Source organism: Drosophila innubila, assembly GCF_004354385.1.
Source record: "Drosophila innubila isolate TH190305 chromosome 3R unlocalized genomic scaffold, UK_Dinn_1.0 2_E_3R, whole genome shotgun sequence".
In the NCBI taxonomy this organism is placed as follows: Eukaryota; Metazoa; Arthropoda; class Insecta; order Diptera; family Drosophilidae; genus Drosophila; species Drosophila innubila.
In genome coordinates this window covers 25,338,649-25,354,766 of record NW_022995380.1, presented here as the reverse complement: position 1 = coordinate 25,354,766, position 16,118 = coordinate 25,338,649, and the positions used below count along the sequence as shown (strand labels likewise).

At 40.9% G+C, this 16,118-nt stretch overlaps 3 protein-coding genes across 4 annotated transcripts; 1 reads left to right on the top strand and 2 right to left on the bottom strand.

Annotated features, from left to right (window-relative positions):
- Positions 1–473: 473 nt before the first annotated feature.
- LOC117789435 (protein polybromo-1) lies at positions 474–5,761 on the bottom strand. The gene is made up of 3 exons (XM_034628464.1): positions 4,745–5,761; positions 1,652–4,684; positions 474–1,593 (listed from the first exon to the last, which is right to left on the bottom strand). Exons 1-3 carry the CDS (start codon positions 5,685–5,687, stop codon positions 596–598), a joined length of 4,974 nt encoding a protein of 1,657 aa, XP_034484355.1. The 5' UTR covers positions 5,688–5,761; the 3' UTR covers positions 474–595.
- Positions 5,762–6,092: 331 nt separating this feature from the next.
- LOC117789441 (protein Lilipod) lies at positions 6,093–15,887 on the bottom strand. Of its 2 annotated transcripts, XM_034628471.1 has the most exons (9): positions 15,407–15,887; positions 10,948–11,072; positions 10,709–10,848; positions 9,359–9,589; positions 9,189–9,257; positions 7,719–8,224; positions 7,426–7,657; positions 7,212–7,368; positions 6,093–6,204 (listed from the first exon to the last, which is right to left on the bottom strand). In XM_034628471.1, the coding sequence occupies exons 1-9, from the start codon at positions 15,476–15,478 to the stop codon at positions 6,177–6,179; spliced, it is 1,560 nt and encodes a 519-aa protein (XP_034484362.1). In that variant the 5' UTR covers positions 15,479–15,887; the 3' UTR covers positions 6,093–6,176. The 2 variants fall into 2 exon arrangements, with proteins under 2 accessions (XP_034484362.1, XP_034484360.1); XM_034628469.1 differs by lacking the exon at positions 6,093–6,204 and having other exon boundaries at positions 6,300–7,368.
- On the top strand, positions 8,323–9,283 carry LOC117789446 (tetratricopeptide repeat protein 12). The gene is made up of 3 exons (XM_034628479.1): positions 8,323–8,694; positions 8,753–8,875; positions 8,929–9,283. Exons 1-3 carry the CDS (start codon positions 8,351–8,353, stop codon positions 9,143–9,145), a joined length of 684 nt encoding a protein of 227 aa, XP_034484370.1. The 5' UTR covers positions 8,323–8,350; the 3' UTR covers positions 9,146–9,283.
- Positions 15,888–16,118: the final 231 nt, after the last annotated feature.

Below are 16,118 nucleotides of genomic sequence, written 5' to 3'. Positions count from 1 at the left end.
GCGGAACCGGTTTGTTGTCGTATTGCCGTAGCAAAACAAAAACGAAAAGAGACCCAACGCCATGACGTCATCAGTGCTGCCAGATGGTCAGATTATTGCACACACACATAGAGACTTTGTTTATACGATGAATATCTTGATCATGTTTATACGTTATTTTCAACATGATTAAAGAAAGAAATCTCGATTATATGTTATAGTTATAGATAAAAACAAGTGGGCAAGGCTGTAGTCGTTATCCCGACCATAGGATTACCCGTTACTTATTTTAATATAGATTAAGTACTTTAAAGGAATTACTTGTGTTACTTTGACAACATTAAATCGCCATAACTACCGTTCTACTTATCCGATCTTGATGCAATTCAATGGGACAAGAGATAATACTAAAATAAAAAACATATAAGTCACGGGTATAAATATATATTTATAATTGTTGATTAAATAAAAACTAAGAGCATGAAAGAATAGACATTTTTTGTATATGGTGGAAACGTATTTACATGTAATCACATGTATATATTTCAATGGTTTTATTTGACTTTAATCTTGACATAGAGATTGTAATGATTTGGATTTAAGTTAGTGATAAGAATTAGGTGCAACTGTGTTGTATTTGCAGCACGTCGTCCAGCATAAAGTTGCGCAGGTGGCACAGAGCCTGCACCACATTCTCCTGGTCGCGGAGATTGGGACCGAGCCAGTGCTCCGGCAGCTGTGTCTTGGTCACCTGCAGGGGAGTGACGTGAGTGAGCGAGCGACGCCAATTGTTGTTGCAAGTGTTGACCGCCAGGTGGCTGCCAGTCTGCAGGCTCTCGATGTACTTGATGTACGCCTCGGAGTGGATGACACGATTGGCACGAGGCGGCACCGTTACAAACATTGGATCCGGAGTCGGACCCATAACAATCGTCTGTTGCAGCTGTTGTTGTTGCTGCAGCTGTTGCTGTTGCAGCTGCAATTGTTGCTGCTGCTGCTGTTGTTGTGCTGTCTCAATGTTAACCGGTGCACGGGGTGAGATTGCATTGCTGGACGGTATGGCCACGCCCACACTGACCGCCTGTTGAGCCACCAGCTTTTGCTTGCGTGGCGTAAAGTTCCTGCCGCGCTCCGTAAGCGCCAACGGCTTGCCGCACTTGCTCAAATGCACCTCCCGCACATGCTTAATGAGACGCAGCACATTGGGAAAGGCCTGGGTGGTCTTGCGTATGCGTGGACAGTTGCGCCAGAGGCACACGTACTCCAGCTCGACACCCGCCTGTGGATGGCGCTGTATGTGCCCGGTGGCATCGGACAGACAGTGTTCCGTGCAGTCGGCCAACTCCTCGAACTGAAAGTCACACTTGTCCCACATGCACTCATAGGTCAAAGCCGGACCGGGCTCCTGATTTCCTCCCGAGCCAATTGCCGGCAATGGACTGGCACAGTTCTGACCCTCGTCAATCTCACGACGCAGTGCAGCAGCCTCCTCGTTCAGCTTGTTGGCACGATCCTCCCAGCTTTGCTTGACACTGGAGGGCAAACTCTTCCACTCATTGCCCACCAGGCGCGAGATGTCGCCAAAGCTGGCATCGGGATTGCTCTGACTAATACCTGTGAATGACAATAACAATGAATACAGTTGGATTACAAGGATTACCATTGCAGTTACCCTTGCGCACATCGCTGGAGTAGAGTATGTAGCCGGTGAGGCTCTTCTTGGCCGTTTTGGTCTTTGCCTTCGAGGTCAGCGGTGTGGAGTTGACGGACGGCGCTGGTGACGATATGGCAATAATGTCCGAGCTCAGCGATGGCGTATCCCCATCCATGGAGTCCTCCAGCATGGCCAGTTCGTTGAGCTCCGTTTTGGCGTCCTTTGCCGGCTTGATGGGAGATTTGAAATAAAAGATCTCATCCTCAGTCACCTCGGCGCTGTGCTGGAACTTGCGCAGATTGCCAACGACCAGGTTGCGCAGTGCCTTCTTCAGTTCATCGTAGACGGACTCACAGATGTACACATCGCTCTCGGCGATCTCCGTCGGCCGGGAGTTGATGAACTCGGCGTACTCCAGGACAGCGCAACGACCCACGATGCCAATGACGGGACTGATGTCCTCAACGGTGCTCAGCAGCAGCTCCTGGCGATAGAATTGCTTGCCCAATGCCGGCGTAGTCTCGCTGGGCGCCAATAGCCAAGGTCCCTTGAAATAGGATTTGCCATTTATCTCCCAGATTTGCTGGACCTGGGCCACGGATTGTTTGCCCGTCTGTGTGGCCACGTAGACGAAATCGCCGGTCTTGATGACACCGCTGCAGATGGTGTTGTACTGCTGATAGTAGACACTGTTGTCCTCGGCGTTTGGTGGCGCATCGCAGATCACATTGGGCTTCTCCTTCTCGACGAGCGTCTCCTGCAGCTTGAGCTCCTCCAGCTCGCCCTTGTGCTTCTCGATGCGCTCCTTGAAGACGGACATCACACGCTTCAGCTCCAGCGGCGTCTCTCGCGGCACAAAGCGCACGGAGCTGTTGTTGCTGTCGCGCGATGTGGACCAGTTCTTGAGCTTCTTGAAGCAACGTCCCTGCACATTGTAGCGAGACTCGCAGACAAACACATCCTTCTCCGGCAGCCCATCCGGCCGTAGCTTGATGTAGTCCCTAATGTGCATCACATAGCACATGCCCAGCACCTTGTCCATGGAAATCGTCTGGGAAATGCTGCTCTTGAAGACCTCCTTCTCGAGAAACTTTCGTGTCGTGACGTGATACGTTTCATGGGGACGCAGGAAGATGGAGGCCTGCATTAGCTTCTCGCTGCTGGGCGTTGTCCAGAGACGTTCAATGCATACAATGGTGGGTATCTTGTGCTCCGGCATTTGGACGTACACATAATCACCGGGGGAATACACCTGCTGATTGATGGTCATGCTTTCGCCCTTGGCACTGGCATTGAACTCATCCTTGTCCTTGTCCTGCTCTTGATCCTGCTCCTCCTGCGCCAGCTTCTGCTGCCGCGTCACTTCCACGTCCGACAACAGCTTGTCCAGCGTGAAACTAAGCGCCGGCGAGCTCAATGTGTCCTTGCACAGCTCATCCCGCTTGCGTATGAAATACGTTTGCAGCTCAATCGAATCCTGAAAGATGTCCGAGTCCGTGCGCGACAATTTGCGTGCCCGCTCCATGCAGGCGAATATGTCCTCCTGATAGACATCGAGACGCTTGTAGGCGCCCTTGTCGAGTCGCCGCTTGACCAGATCCAAAGATATGCCACGCAACTTGGCGCCTTCGCCCAACTCATCGTACTCGGGCAGCTCGGCCAATGAGTCGGAGTAACAGCGTCCCTCCTCGTCCTGATGGTTGTACAGCGAGGTGAACAGTGTGAGGAACAGCTCCTGGACAGCCAGTGGCACGTCGGGCTCGGTGCGCAGCTGCTGTTTCAGCTGGAGCGTCAGTTGCTGCAGCACCAGTGCATCCTTGTAGATCTGCGAGTCGGGCTCATTGTATTTGCAGGCATTCTCCAGCATGAGCAGGAAATCCGCTGCCAGGTCGTCGACACTCTCGTAGGCGCCCTGCTTAAGCTTCTGTGCAATGCGCTCCATGTCCATGGGATCCTTAATGATGTCATAGTACTCCGGATAGTCGCTCTTTGACGGCAACTTGGTAAAGATCAGCGATAGCTGCCGTTTGCCCTTCGGCTCCTGGTAATCCCGCAGTGTCTCATAATACTGCCACATGCGATCCCGATCCGCCAGGACAGCAGCTTTTGGCTTGCGTCCCAGCTTGTTGTACTTTTGCACCGGTCTCTTGACCTCCGTCAGGCCGGGAAACTCCTTAAGCTTCTCATTTAGCGCACGTTCCAGGGTATTGGCATCCTCATAGATGGTGGAGCAATCCTCGTTGTACTGTCGACAATTGGAGAACATGAGGCGATAGTCGGCCACGACATCCTCCACGGTGGCATAGCGATCGGATCGTATGTTGTGCTCAATGGTATTCATGTCAATGGGATTCTGGATGATCTCATAGTAATCCGGATACGCCCGACGCGACGGTTTCTCCATAAACATCTCGATTAGACGACGATACTCCACCGTATAGTCGACCAGATACTTTTGTATGCTGAGGATTTTCTTCTTGATGGTCGCATTGATGGGAATGCGATTGGATTTGGGTGAACTGGAATTGTTCGAGGCGTGCGATGTGCTGGGATTTGAGTTGGAGTTAACTCGTGGTCTGCCCGGCTTACGCTTCTCGGGCTGCACGCTGGTCGTGAACGTTTCATCCGCCTCATCCTCATCCAGGTCGCTGGTCTCCTCGAGCGTCTCCTCCACCAGCTTGGCATTCATGAGTTTCAGCATTTTCAGTGCATCCTTGTGGGTGCGATGAGTAGCGGGAAATGCCTTCTTGGCATTGTCCAACATCAGATATAGATCACCGGTGAGATCGCTGATGTTGGCATAGTCGCCCTTCTTCAGCTTGGTGTGGATTTGGCTCATGGATATGGGACGCTTGATGAGCTCAAAGTATTCGGGATGAAAGCGACGCACGGGCAGCTTCCACAAGGAGTTGCCCAACGGCGGACCAGTGACACCCGGATGCTCCGACGTGCCCGGTGAATTATATAAATGATCAAAAAGCGCCCACATGGGACCCTCGCCTTTCTTGCTGGTCTCCTCATCATCCGAGCTGTCCACTTCCTCTTTGAGCGCTGAAATTTAAGCATATATGTAAATACCATCATACAGTGGTCACCAAAAATAGATGCTACCTGCTATCGCCGCACTGGACAGGTTCTTGAGACGTCGAGCTGGCTTCCCTTTGCCCGTCTCCAGCTCAATGCGTCGCTGGGTGAATATACGCTTGAGAGCCTTGGCATCCTTGTATATCTGTGATCCGGGCTCATTGAACAGACAAGCGTTCTTGGTCATTTGCAGCAGATCACGCTCCATCTCCACCAGCGTCGAATAAGCATTCATTTGTATCTTGGTGGCAATGAGACGCAAGTCAATGGGATGCTCAATGACATCGTAGTAGTCGGGATATGCCTTCTTGGAGGGCAGCAGTTGGAATATGGGATGCATGGCTCTGTCGCCAATGGGATCGGTGGCTGTCATCACAGATGCAAAGAGCTCCTCATACTGATTGCAATCGTCGTCAAGATCGCCGCCTCCCGGCTCGGTGCTGCTCGTCAGCCGTCGTGGATTGCGAGGCGCACGCTTGGCACGTGGCTCCTCCTCCGTAAAGCCATTGGCTTCAAGAATGCGCTGGCGGTGCGTCTGTATGTGCTGCCACAAGGCAATTGCGTCCTGATACTCGCTTGATTCCGGCTTATAGAACGCTTTCGCATTGTTTATTAGCAGTTCCAAGTCAGTCATCATGTCGTATAGATCGTCATAGGAGTCTGTTTTCAGCTTCTGCTGCACTTTCAGCAAATCGATGGGATTCACCACCACGTCATAGTAGGATGGCTCCTGGCGGCGCTTGGGCGCCCTAATGAACGTGTCGCACAGCATGGAGCCATCCTCCTTCTTAATATTGCGGATCGAGTCGTACAGCTGTTGACACAGCTCCGTTGGATCCAGGCGCCGCTTTTTGCGCGCCGATTGGGTTTGTTGCACCGGGGACTGCTCCGGCGTCGAGTCATCTAATAGAAGCGGGTCTTCATCTTGCCGACTCGATATTGAGCTAGCACGGCGCTTGCGACTTAACATTATTATTCGACAGTTGTAAATAAATGGAGAAAATGCTTGTTTTTTACAACGACGCCACCACAAAAATTGGAGATGGCAAAGTTATTGATATACGGTACTATCGATAAGAAGGTAACCATCGACATTTTATGTGGCGCTGCCAACTTGGCTCAAATTTACTTCCCGCCAAGACTATAACTTTCAAAATTAAAAATTTTTAAATTCATGAATATTTTAACTCGAATTTCGATCAAATAAAGGTCAATTTTTTTTATGAATGCTCAGGGGGAAAAAACGTGGAACTAAGTTTAATTTAATTACGACCATACATTTTAGATAGTTTTTTTAAGTCTTGAAGTACCTTGTAGAGTATTCTGAATGGCAACAGACTTTTGAAATTATAAACACATTGCGAACAGATGCGAATTATTAATTATAATTTTATTTTTATTTATCCTAATATAAATAACATCACAGTGGTTTTATAGTTTATAGCACTTCGATCGGTCCTTAAGCCAATAAAAATAGCGCTGTCAAGCTGTAAATAAAGAAACCAGAAAATGAGAGCCATGGTTGAAACCACTTTAAGTATTAATTGCAAAAGCTGCGAATTGTGAAATGAAAGAAGCATTATTATTTTTCTTAAAACATTTGTTTATATTTTATCACATAATTTTTTTATAGATGTCGTGCTATTGATTTCAGCATGTAAATAAATGATGAGATGCGCCGAAGCGTTCGTTTGCGAATGCCACTTAAGGAACATGGTTGAAATATGTGTGTAAAAGTAAATATATGTATATAAATAAATAATTAGTATATGATTAAGAATGACAATGAAACGCATGCTTTAAAATAATTGATTTAAATAAATACAAATATATATAAAAGTGTACGTGTCTACGAAATAGATTATCGACATAACGTAAATGACTTTAAATTGATTGACTCAGACTAAAAGAAATTCTAATATACACCTAAAATTTATCCTACCGACTGTTGACAGCAGTTAATGTTGCACATAATGTTAGTACTCCAAATAGATCTGATAAGTCACACAAGAACGCAACCGTAACGGTTTCCATTCACATATGTACTATATATGAAGACATATATGTATATATAAGACAATGACACTTATGGGCACTATAAACTACAACATTTTGGCACAACAATTAACAGCGCAACATTTAAATATCAGGGTAAGTATCAGTATGAATATCAATATTAATATTAGTATTAGTATTAGTATCAGTAACAGTATCAGTTCTGTATAATGTATATTCATTTCATCTTTCTCAACAGTCCTTCGTGTTTGCCTGGCGACTAGCGGTGGTATTGCGACTGCTCTTACGACTAAGATTGTAGTACTTGGCATAGAAACTAGTTAGACTAAAGCGGGGCGACTCGACAAAACGTTTCAGTAGCTGGTAAGCGTAACGCTGACGTTGACGCTGACATGGTATATATTTATCGCGTCGCTCCCTTAAATATCAGTTGATGAAGCTCATGTAGTTAGTAAAGAGCACATAGTTCTCCACTAACCGTGCACGCAGCTCACGCCGCACTGGCGCCGTAAACTTGTTGACCAGACACAGTGCAGTCGTTGTGCCAAATACCAGATTATAGAGCAGGACAATCTGAAAATTGCCAAGCCACTCGATGGCGCCAAAGTCACCCAGCAGATCAAAGTTGGTAATGCCTGCAAAATGAAACAAATGAGCAAAAGTGCATATACATATAGTCATTAGTACTTTACCTATAATTCTGCTTAACAGCGGCAATGCCGAGGACAAGACTAGCATGAAGCCACAGTTTAACATCAGCTGTGGCAAAGACGTCTGTCTCCATTTGGGACGCACATTACTCATAAAGGGCATGCTATAGAAGCCCACAACGGAGGTGGCGCCTAGATAGAAGATAAGGCACACCTCCATTCCAGCTCCAACGGGGCCCAGCTTGGACAGCGATGAAATCCCCAGAGTAAATTGCTAAAAGTATAAAAAAAAATTAGATTCTTTATAATTTATATTTTACAAATTATGATCTTACTCTTGTGCTTAGCGGCAGCGCCTTGATGCCAATCAGCAGCTCCAGCGTGTTCTGGACGACAAGGAGTATGGTAACGGCTGTGCAGAATAGCAATAAAAGCATGGCGAGTGGATAGACAAAGGTGCGCTGAAAGGTGCTCGATTTGCGCATTTTGTCCAGCTCCTTGCGCTCACTGTACAGCTCTCTCAGTCTATCATTGAGCAGTTGCTGCTGCTCATCCACATTTCCGGCAAGCGGTTTTCGCTGATACAGATGGGCCAGCGAGTGTTGCAGAAATGGCTGTGTTAGATAGCTACGTCTATTGCCATTGAGCGTGCGTCCATTGCCGTTGGTGGCCTCCGAGATGCTCACATTGTGTAGCTCAATGTGGGCCAGCTTGCGTTTGACGCTCGCTTCTTCCATGTAGAAGGCGCTGAACTCCTCGTTCACGTCTCGCAGCAGCATGGGCCTCACCAGCACCTGGTTGACAACCCCAAACAGACGCACAAATCCATAGGGCGTACAAACTGTAAAAACATAATAAACAAGTAGTCGGAGAGTTAGTTGGTTTCCAAGGTTTCACAACAAAAAACAAGCGCAAACTGCACGACATAGTTTACTTCATATTTTATACCCAGTATTAAAGCATCGAAATGGCAGAGAATAAGACCAATGACGATTTTGCAGATTTTGAATCAACTCTGCAAAAGATTGAGGATATTCTAAACAATAAAGACACTTTGGAGGATGACGCAGCTACGCCGCCAAAGGCCAAAACAGCTGAAGACTTTGAAAACCTGGACGTGGACAAGGTGCATTTGACAGTGCGTGAGAATCGTACTTTGATCAATAAGGGCGATGGAAAGACCAAGGCTCGACAGCCGGGAATTGAGAATGCTGCGGATCAGCAGAGCTTCATGCAGGAGGTGGAACGGGACGCCAATGACCGGGCTCAATCACGAGCCAAACGTGAGCACGAAGCGGAGCTGCAACGTTGGTAAATATTCCAAGAATAGACTATAGCCTATTTTTAACTAATTAAACTATGTGTACAGTCAGGGAAACGAGGCTTTTCGCACTGGCAGCTATGAGAAGGCTATTTTGCACTACAACAAGGCTGTGGAGCGTATTAAGGATAGCGCTATAACCTATAACAATCGTGCCTTGTGCTACATCAGGTGAGTGCAATTCAAATCTGTATATAAATTACAATTAAAATGTTGCCTTATAGACTTCGCAATTACAAGCGTGCGCTGGATGATTGCCAGTATGTGCTGGACAAGCTGCAGGAGACAAATCTGCGTGCCTGGCTCTATAAGGCCACAGCCTACAAGCATCTCAAGGATGTGGACAAGTTTGAGGAATGCGTTGCCAAGGCGCGTCAGCATAATCCACAACAGCTGGCCTATATAGACAAGTTCATTGGACAGATTGACGAGAATAATTAGTACTAGATATTATAGACATGTAATTGAATATGTAACTACTTACTCAGCATTAGCATTACGCCCAGAAAAGAGACACACGAATAAAGGAACGGCAGGTGAACGCTGCCCAAATCTGTGAAGCGTAAACAACAACGGAAATTAACAATGCATTCTATGATTTTGGGTGCAGTTTGTCAAGCGACAGACTGTAACTGCTTCCGTTTCGATACTCACTTAGAAACCAGAAGAATTGAAACTTTTCAATGCCAAACACTGCGCTGAGAACTGCAGTCAGAACTAAGACAATGATGGCCATCAACATAAATACTGTAAAGGTTTCATAGACTCGGGCCAGGATGCCCTTTTTGTGACCCACAAATCCCGTCGATTCGGAGAATAGATAGACAAAGGGCAAAAAGATGAAAAGCGACAAATTGGAGAAGAGAAAAACATGATTCCACAGTCCTGAAACGGAAAAAGGTTTATAATTATTAAATATTATTATTTTTATTATCAATTAAATACATTTTCATTAATGTTGTTTATCCTTAACCAAATCAAACCGAAATAAATAAAAATTTTTTAGCGAATTTAAAAAGATTTAAATGCAGAATGTATTTAGAGGCCAAATCATGATCAAAATGACATTCGACTTAGAAATCGGTTTAGTTTTTATCAAGTTATGACAGTTTGAAGTTGGTCAGACTTCGGATTTAAACACTTTACAAGTCAACATTTTAATCCAATTCGGCATGCTTTTTTACAAAAAAAAAATGAAAGGTATCAGAATTAAGTTTAAAGTATTCTCTTATACTAATTACGATATAAGAAGTTGATGAAAAGTGAAAACTTGAGATGAAGTTTCAAAGGGGGGACCCTTATGATCGAAATCGAATCTTAGTCAAAAATAACTAAATTTTCCAAATGAACAGAATTTAAATGCAGAATGAATTAAGAGGCCAAATCATGACCAAAATGACATTCCGCTTGAAAATCGGTACAGTTGTGCCAAAGTTATGACAGTTCGAAGTGGCTCAAGCCTCTGACCTAGCAACTTTACAAGTCAAAATATTTCTTAATTTTAACATGATTTTTTACAAAAAAATGAAAGGCCTCAGAATCAATTTTAAAGTGTTGTTTTATACTAATTACGATATAAGGAGTTGATTAAAAGTGAAAACTTAAGATTTAAAATTTTGAAATTTCTAAATGTCAAAGGGGGGACCCTTAACATCGAAATCGAATCTTGGTCAAAAATAATTAATTTTTCCAAATGAACAAAATTTAAATGCAGAATGAATAAAGAGGCCAAATCATGATCAAAATGACATTCCGAATGAAAATCGAGTCAGTTTTCTTTAAGTTATGACAGTTAGAAGTTTGTAAGCCCTTTGATATAGCAACTTTACCACAACCGTACCAATACAAGCGTTTCGGTATTCGGTTCTTGACAGAGAATTTTCATTCGGTGACGGTTTCAGTTCCGGTACTAAAAATGAAACGGTTAGTTTTGGTTAACTGTTCCGATACCGGTTACGGTGTTATTCCCTGTCCTTAACGATTATTTGTTTTGCTTTTACGTACCTTGAATTAGAGAGCTGTTCAACCACTTGACATAGTAACTGTTTGGATAGAGCAACAGCACCTCATTGCTGGCTATTGATACTGGCAGCAACATAGCTGCTCCCTCGGCCACGGCCAATGTGAAGGTGCAGAGCCAAAAGCTGAAAAAGAGTCAAGTTGAATGCACACGTTACAAAGTCATCTAATTAGCCAGGCAGGTTGTTGACTTGCCAACCTTGCATATATTCTATATATATTACCTTATGCGATATACTAGCACCTCGTCCTCGTCATTTGAGTAGAGATCGTCGCGATCTCGACGACGAAAACGCGAGACGACCACATAGGAACTGAAGTAGAGCAAAATAATTAACAGCAGAAAAATCTGTGAACAAGAAAAACAAAGAGAGAGAGGGAAAAGTTTATCGGTTGTTTTTATTTTCCATCAAAATAAAATTCAAATTATTTTCATTTACGCACATCTATGCATCTACAAATTTTAATACAATAATTTTATTTATTTATTTTTGCTATCACCGTTTTTCGTTTATTTGACCAACTGTGTTTATTTTTGTCAATTCTTCCATATTGTTATCACAAATAAATACGAGTTTGTGCTCGTGTTAAAATCTACAAATATAAATATTTATATTTTTCTTCTAATCAAGGCTGAAATTAATTCAAATGAAAATACTGTGTTAATGGAGATTCTGAACTACTCTTACTCGTTTCAAATTAGACTTTATTAGAATTACGTTTATCATATAACTTTTTTGAAAAATATCATATTTTTGCTGAGACAAAAGCTTGTGTAACTATTTCTAATAAAATTTATGTTGCTGACTTAAAGCTTTATAGTGTTTTACGTGTTATATCCAATCCAATTTTTATTAAACAAGAACATAAACAAAACTCGACCCCACAAGAAATTAGTATTTAATAAAAGCTTTTTAATATTTTACAATTAAAAAAACACAACTTTAAAAAGATAAATGATTTAAAAAGAAAGCAAGTGAAACTGGATTTGTTTATGTAGCATTTTGGACACAAGTACGTTTGACAACAGAAATTATTGTTTGATGATTAATAATTAACACCACTCGGAAAATAATAATAAAAAAAAAAAAAAGAAACTGTGTACAAAGGTCAACTGTTTGTCTTTTGGAACATTGCTTATCAGTGGCCGACGACAGCAGCCACAAATCCATTGATAATGATTAGATTGATTGTAGACATTAAAGCCAATTACATGTCAAAGCCAAAAAGACTTTGAGTTTAGCAAGGGAATTGTGTGTTCTTTGGAGGACTGAACTAGGGACTTATCCTAAAACGTTGAAACTTAACGTTTTTAAGTTTAAAGTTTTGATTAGTTATTTTTTTACCTTTTAGATTCGAACGAATTTGATTTAACTAAACCATAATTTCTTATATTGTACATAGTAAAATTTTAATGTTATTTGTATTCTTTTCTGAAAAAAAATTTTGATAGACATTTAATCTGTGCGATAAATAACTGTTATAATCTAGAGAACATGAATATGAATGACCTATCTTAAATCTATTCAAATATCGAGTACTTTCGACCTCAGCGTTCTTATAAATTTTACTGTGAAGATTAAGAAGCTTTCAAATATAAATGCTAACATTTAAGATATTTGAAAAGTCATCCATTTAGAATAAAAAAACCTAAGAATAGTAAATTAACAGCAACAAAATATGAAAATAGACGCCAACCATTTAAAACACACGTCATTGCTTTTTACGTTGCGAAAAAAACAATGAGAAATATATGTATACACACACCAAAATACATACATACATATGTCATTAATAATAATACTTTTTTCGTGTTCTTGTTGGCACATGAACAAAGAAGAAGAACAATAACAGAAATAATATCTTCGAAAGAAAACAAACAATTTACTTAAACACATGTTGAAAATGGTTTCTATTTTTGCTAAATCGTATTTTCCCAACATTGTTCTACTGTTTACTGATTCCAGAGAATAATTAACAATACTAAGTAGCAAGTTTGCATTTGTATACATCGCATATGCAGATTGCAAACAGACTGTCAGTTTTTCAATTAATTCAATAGACCAATCATCGAATTCAACGCTGATTGAATTTGATTGATTAAAAGAATTTAATTACATCTGTTGTTTATTTATAAAATCAAACGTAAAAAGTATATAAATAAAAGGAGAAATTTCCATTATAAGCATTTTGAGTGGAATCTATTTATAGCGTGCTTTGACCCAATAATGACCTTCATTTTCCAAAAATTCGTATTACATTTAAAATACAACAATTTTGTGCTTATCACATTTGGGCGTAGAATATTTGTATACAAGAAAATTGTACATAATTCTTGTGTAATGAATAAAAACTCAATGACGTGCCATTATTTTGTAGCGTTGAACTTGGAAATTCTCACAATTACTCGTAAACGTATACTAGAGATAAGAGCGATGAAATACCATAGTTATTCCAGATTCCGTCTGGCGACTCAATACTCAATACGCATACTGAATGAAATCGTTGAAACTGTGCTACAAACAAACAGCTGTTATACGTTTGTGATACACGTTATGTTCTAGAAGGTGTGTGTAACTTATAAATACATATGTATTAACTTATGCACATGTATTTCCAGATTCACTGTTTTTGTTGGGCCAAATGCATTTAGTGGCCATAGGCAGAGAGTCAACGACTTGACGTGAACTCGAGATGAAATACGCCCAAAACGCCAACATGCAATGCGACGCTAAACTTGGCTATAAATAGCAAACAGAGGAGGGAAAATGTTGGCAGCCGCGACAATCATAAATGCTGTCTAGGAGGCATGTTGTTGTCTTTGTTGTCGTTTGTTGTTAAGCAACTTTGCCGGTGAATGGTTGAAGTAATAGGACATCTGTATAAATACGAGCAAATTTTGCACTTTCATTATGGAGAGAGTCTCTACATATTGAATACTTTTAATAATAAATGCTTAAGAAGCATCTTTCTCTTAGTTCATAAAACACTATTTTCATGGCAAACCAAAATATTATTGCAAGTGTAATAAAAACAATAAAAATAAGACTTTGACTTTGTCGGCATCCAATTTTTATGTTTTTAGTATTGCTGGAGCTTTACAAAAAAATTGATAAATAAAGCGGAAGTTATAAACATTTTTATCAAAAATAGTTTAATATTATTTTATATTATATATATATATTACCGATTTTCTAACTGCTTTCGTCCCTAATTGCCTAATTTTAGTTTTTTATAATAATTATTTTTATTTAGTAGTTTAAAGCTTTTTTGTTTTTAGTTCTTAGTAATTTTCACCCAACATTGTTATTCTTCCTAATATGAATTGTTAAAATTCTTAAAGGCAATTATACTTTTGTATGTATATACTTTCTTCCGTAGTATTTTTACAATTCTCTTTTGGGGTTGCCTGCATAATTTATGAGAACTTTGACCGGGTTTTTTTTTGGGGAAGCGTTCTGTATGCGACACACGTACGTTGATTATTGACCCACATCGAGTGTGGCATTATTCAATTGTCGTTAATATATGCCATAATAACAAAGTTAAACAAAGAACGGTTTGCCCAAACAGTTTTGTTGGTTCCTGGGTCAATTTTGACACTTGACGAGTCTCTGAATCACATATATACGAGTATACACACATAGATAAACAATTGTATAACTCAAATAAAAGAATTGTTTATTTTTAGCAGCATAAACAACGCTTCGCATCGCACGGCCAGACACCGACCAAATGTGTTGACTATGACACAAAGAAAAAAAATATTATAAATAAAAAAATAAATGTTTAAGTATTGCTAAGTTGATTGCTTCTTCAGCAATTGTTTAAGATTGAGATTGGGCACGAATCGTGACCATTTGCCATGCACTTGAATTCATTTGATTTGACAGTGCAACAGTTTTAAACATTTTCAATTGTAAATTGTTTTCTTTTCTTTTTGGTTTTTGTTTTGTTTATTTTGTGTTTGCGCAACACCATAAATCTTTTCATAAATCTTTTCATTAATAAAGAAATTTACAAATCTTTATAAATAAACCCAAGCACTTTCACTTGTTGCTGCTGTTGTTGTTGTTGTTGGTTGAGGTGCCGTTGCTGTCGCCTTTGAATTCATGCTAAATTATACAATGCACTTTGCAGCCAGTTGGTAATTTAATCGCTGTCTAATGTCTCGCTAAGTACATATGTACAAGTATATTCAATTTTTTAACAGGAAATTAGTGAATTTGAAACCAGCAGGCAATTGTCGATGACTATCGCATTTATTCTTTATATTTGGTCAGTAAATTGAAGCGTTCAGCTGATAAGAACCATAAATAAACGCACCTAATTGCTATATTTATTATAAATTAGTAAACCCAATGCATATAACCACTATAGTAAAAAAAATAAATAAAACTTGACAAGCAACTGCAATAAAATGTGTAAGCTTTTCATTTTGTCAAAAAACTGCCTTGACTAACTGTATGCCAACTAGCTGATTTCTGATTTGTTTATCTGCTGCTTCTGCCTAGTTAACGAACTGTAATTTGCGGCAAGCGTCGCTTGTGAGGCAGCTGCAACTGCAGTTAGAATAATAAACACAGTGGCAGCTGCAACAGATTTTGCACAATACATATATAGGGGTGGTGCACTTGGAATGTGACGTCATGAATCATAATTGTGATGTTATCGTTGACTTACAATGTGCTCCCGTACTGTATTGTGAAACAGTTGCAGCTTCAGGTCCGTCACTTCCTCCTCCTCGTCGTCCATGTTCTTCAGGAAGAACGTTAGCTTGTCGTTTTGAGCCAGTTTTGTATTTGTTTAGCCAGGACTGACACCGCCCCGCCCCGCCACACAATAAATGATTCTTTAGCTAAGCACGCACACAGCGTAGAAAACTTTTACAATTTGATATGTAACAAAAGATGCCTTATATTAAACAAAAAGTTTCACTTTTCACCCGCGTACGCTCTACCATTTAGCACATAGCACAGTTGTTGTTATTGCCTATTGGATTTTGTGATTGCTTTTATTAGCTTATTAGCAATTTATTTAATAATTTCGATTTTCATACTGCACATCATATTTACTATGTCCAAACTACTCGTAGAGACCGAAACAACCGCCGCGCAAACCAAGCGATGTAAAAAAATTCTTGCAACTGAATTGGTGTTGTCAAAAACATAGGTGTATCGAAACTATTAACGATATGTGCTTATCGATAGCTGCACAATATGCTCCTCTACAATGCTAGGGTTGTCTATAGTATAGCAAACGCATCGATAGGTGGACACATCGATGATTGCCACATCGATAGCATAAACTAAAGATGGGCACAGCTACGATTGTCACACTTGGTTTTTATATTCTCGCTAGTATTTTAGTTGTGGACAGATTTAAAAATTACATT

What these genes read in the sequence shown, in the direction of transcription:
- LOC117789446 (XM_034628479.1), top strand. Translation starts at nt 8,351, where the DNA reads ATGGCAGAGAATAAGACCAATGACGATTTTGCAGATTTTGAATCAACT. An exon ending in GAAGCGGAGCTGCAACGTTG is followed by an intron (nt 8,695 to 8,752) that starts GTAAATATTCCA and finishes CTATGTGTACAG; the next exon opens with TCAGGGAAACGAGGCTTTTC. An exon ending in CGTGCCTTGTGCTACATCAG is followed by an intron (nt 8,876 to 8,928) that starts GTGAGTGCAATT and finishes GTTGCCTTATAG; the next exon opens with ACTTCGCAATTACAAGCGTG.
- LOC117789441 (XM_034628469.1), bottom strand. Translation starts at nt 15,478, where the DNA reads ATGGACGACGAGGAGGAGGAAGTGACGGACCTGAAGCTGCAACTGTTT. An exon ending in ATACAGTACGGGAGCACATT is followed by an intron (nt 11,073 to 15,406) that starts GTAAGTCAACGA and finishes TCTTGTTCACAG; the next exon opens with ATTTTTCTGCTGTTAATTAT. An exon ending in GCTGTTAAGCAGAATTATAG is followed by an intron (nt 7,369 to 7,425) that starts GTAAAGTACTAA and finishes TTCATTTTGCAG; the next exon opens with GCATTACCAACTTTGATCTG.
- LOC117789435 (XM_034628464.1), bottom strand. Translation starts at nt 5,687, where the DNA reads ATGTTAAGTCGCAAGCGCCGTGCTAGCTCAATATCGAGTCGGCAAGAT. An exon ending in GTCCAGTGCGGCGATAGCAG is followed by an intron (nt 4,685 to 4,744) that starts GTAGCATCTATT and finishes CTTAAATTTCAG; the next exon opens with CGCTCAAAGAGGAAGTGGAC. An exon ending in CTCCAGCGATGTGCGCAAGG is followed by an intron (nt 1,594 to 1,651) that starts GTAACTGCAATG and finishes TGTCATTCACAG; the next exon opens with GTATTAGTCAGAGCAATCCC.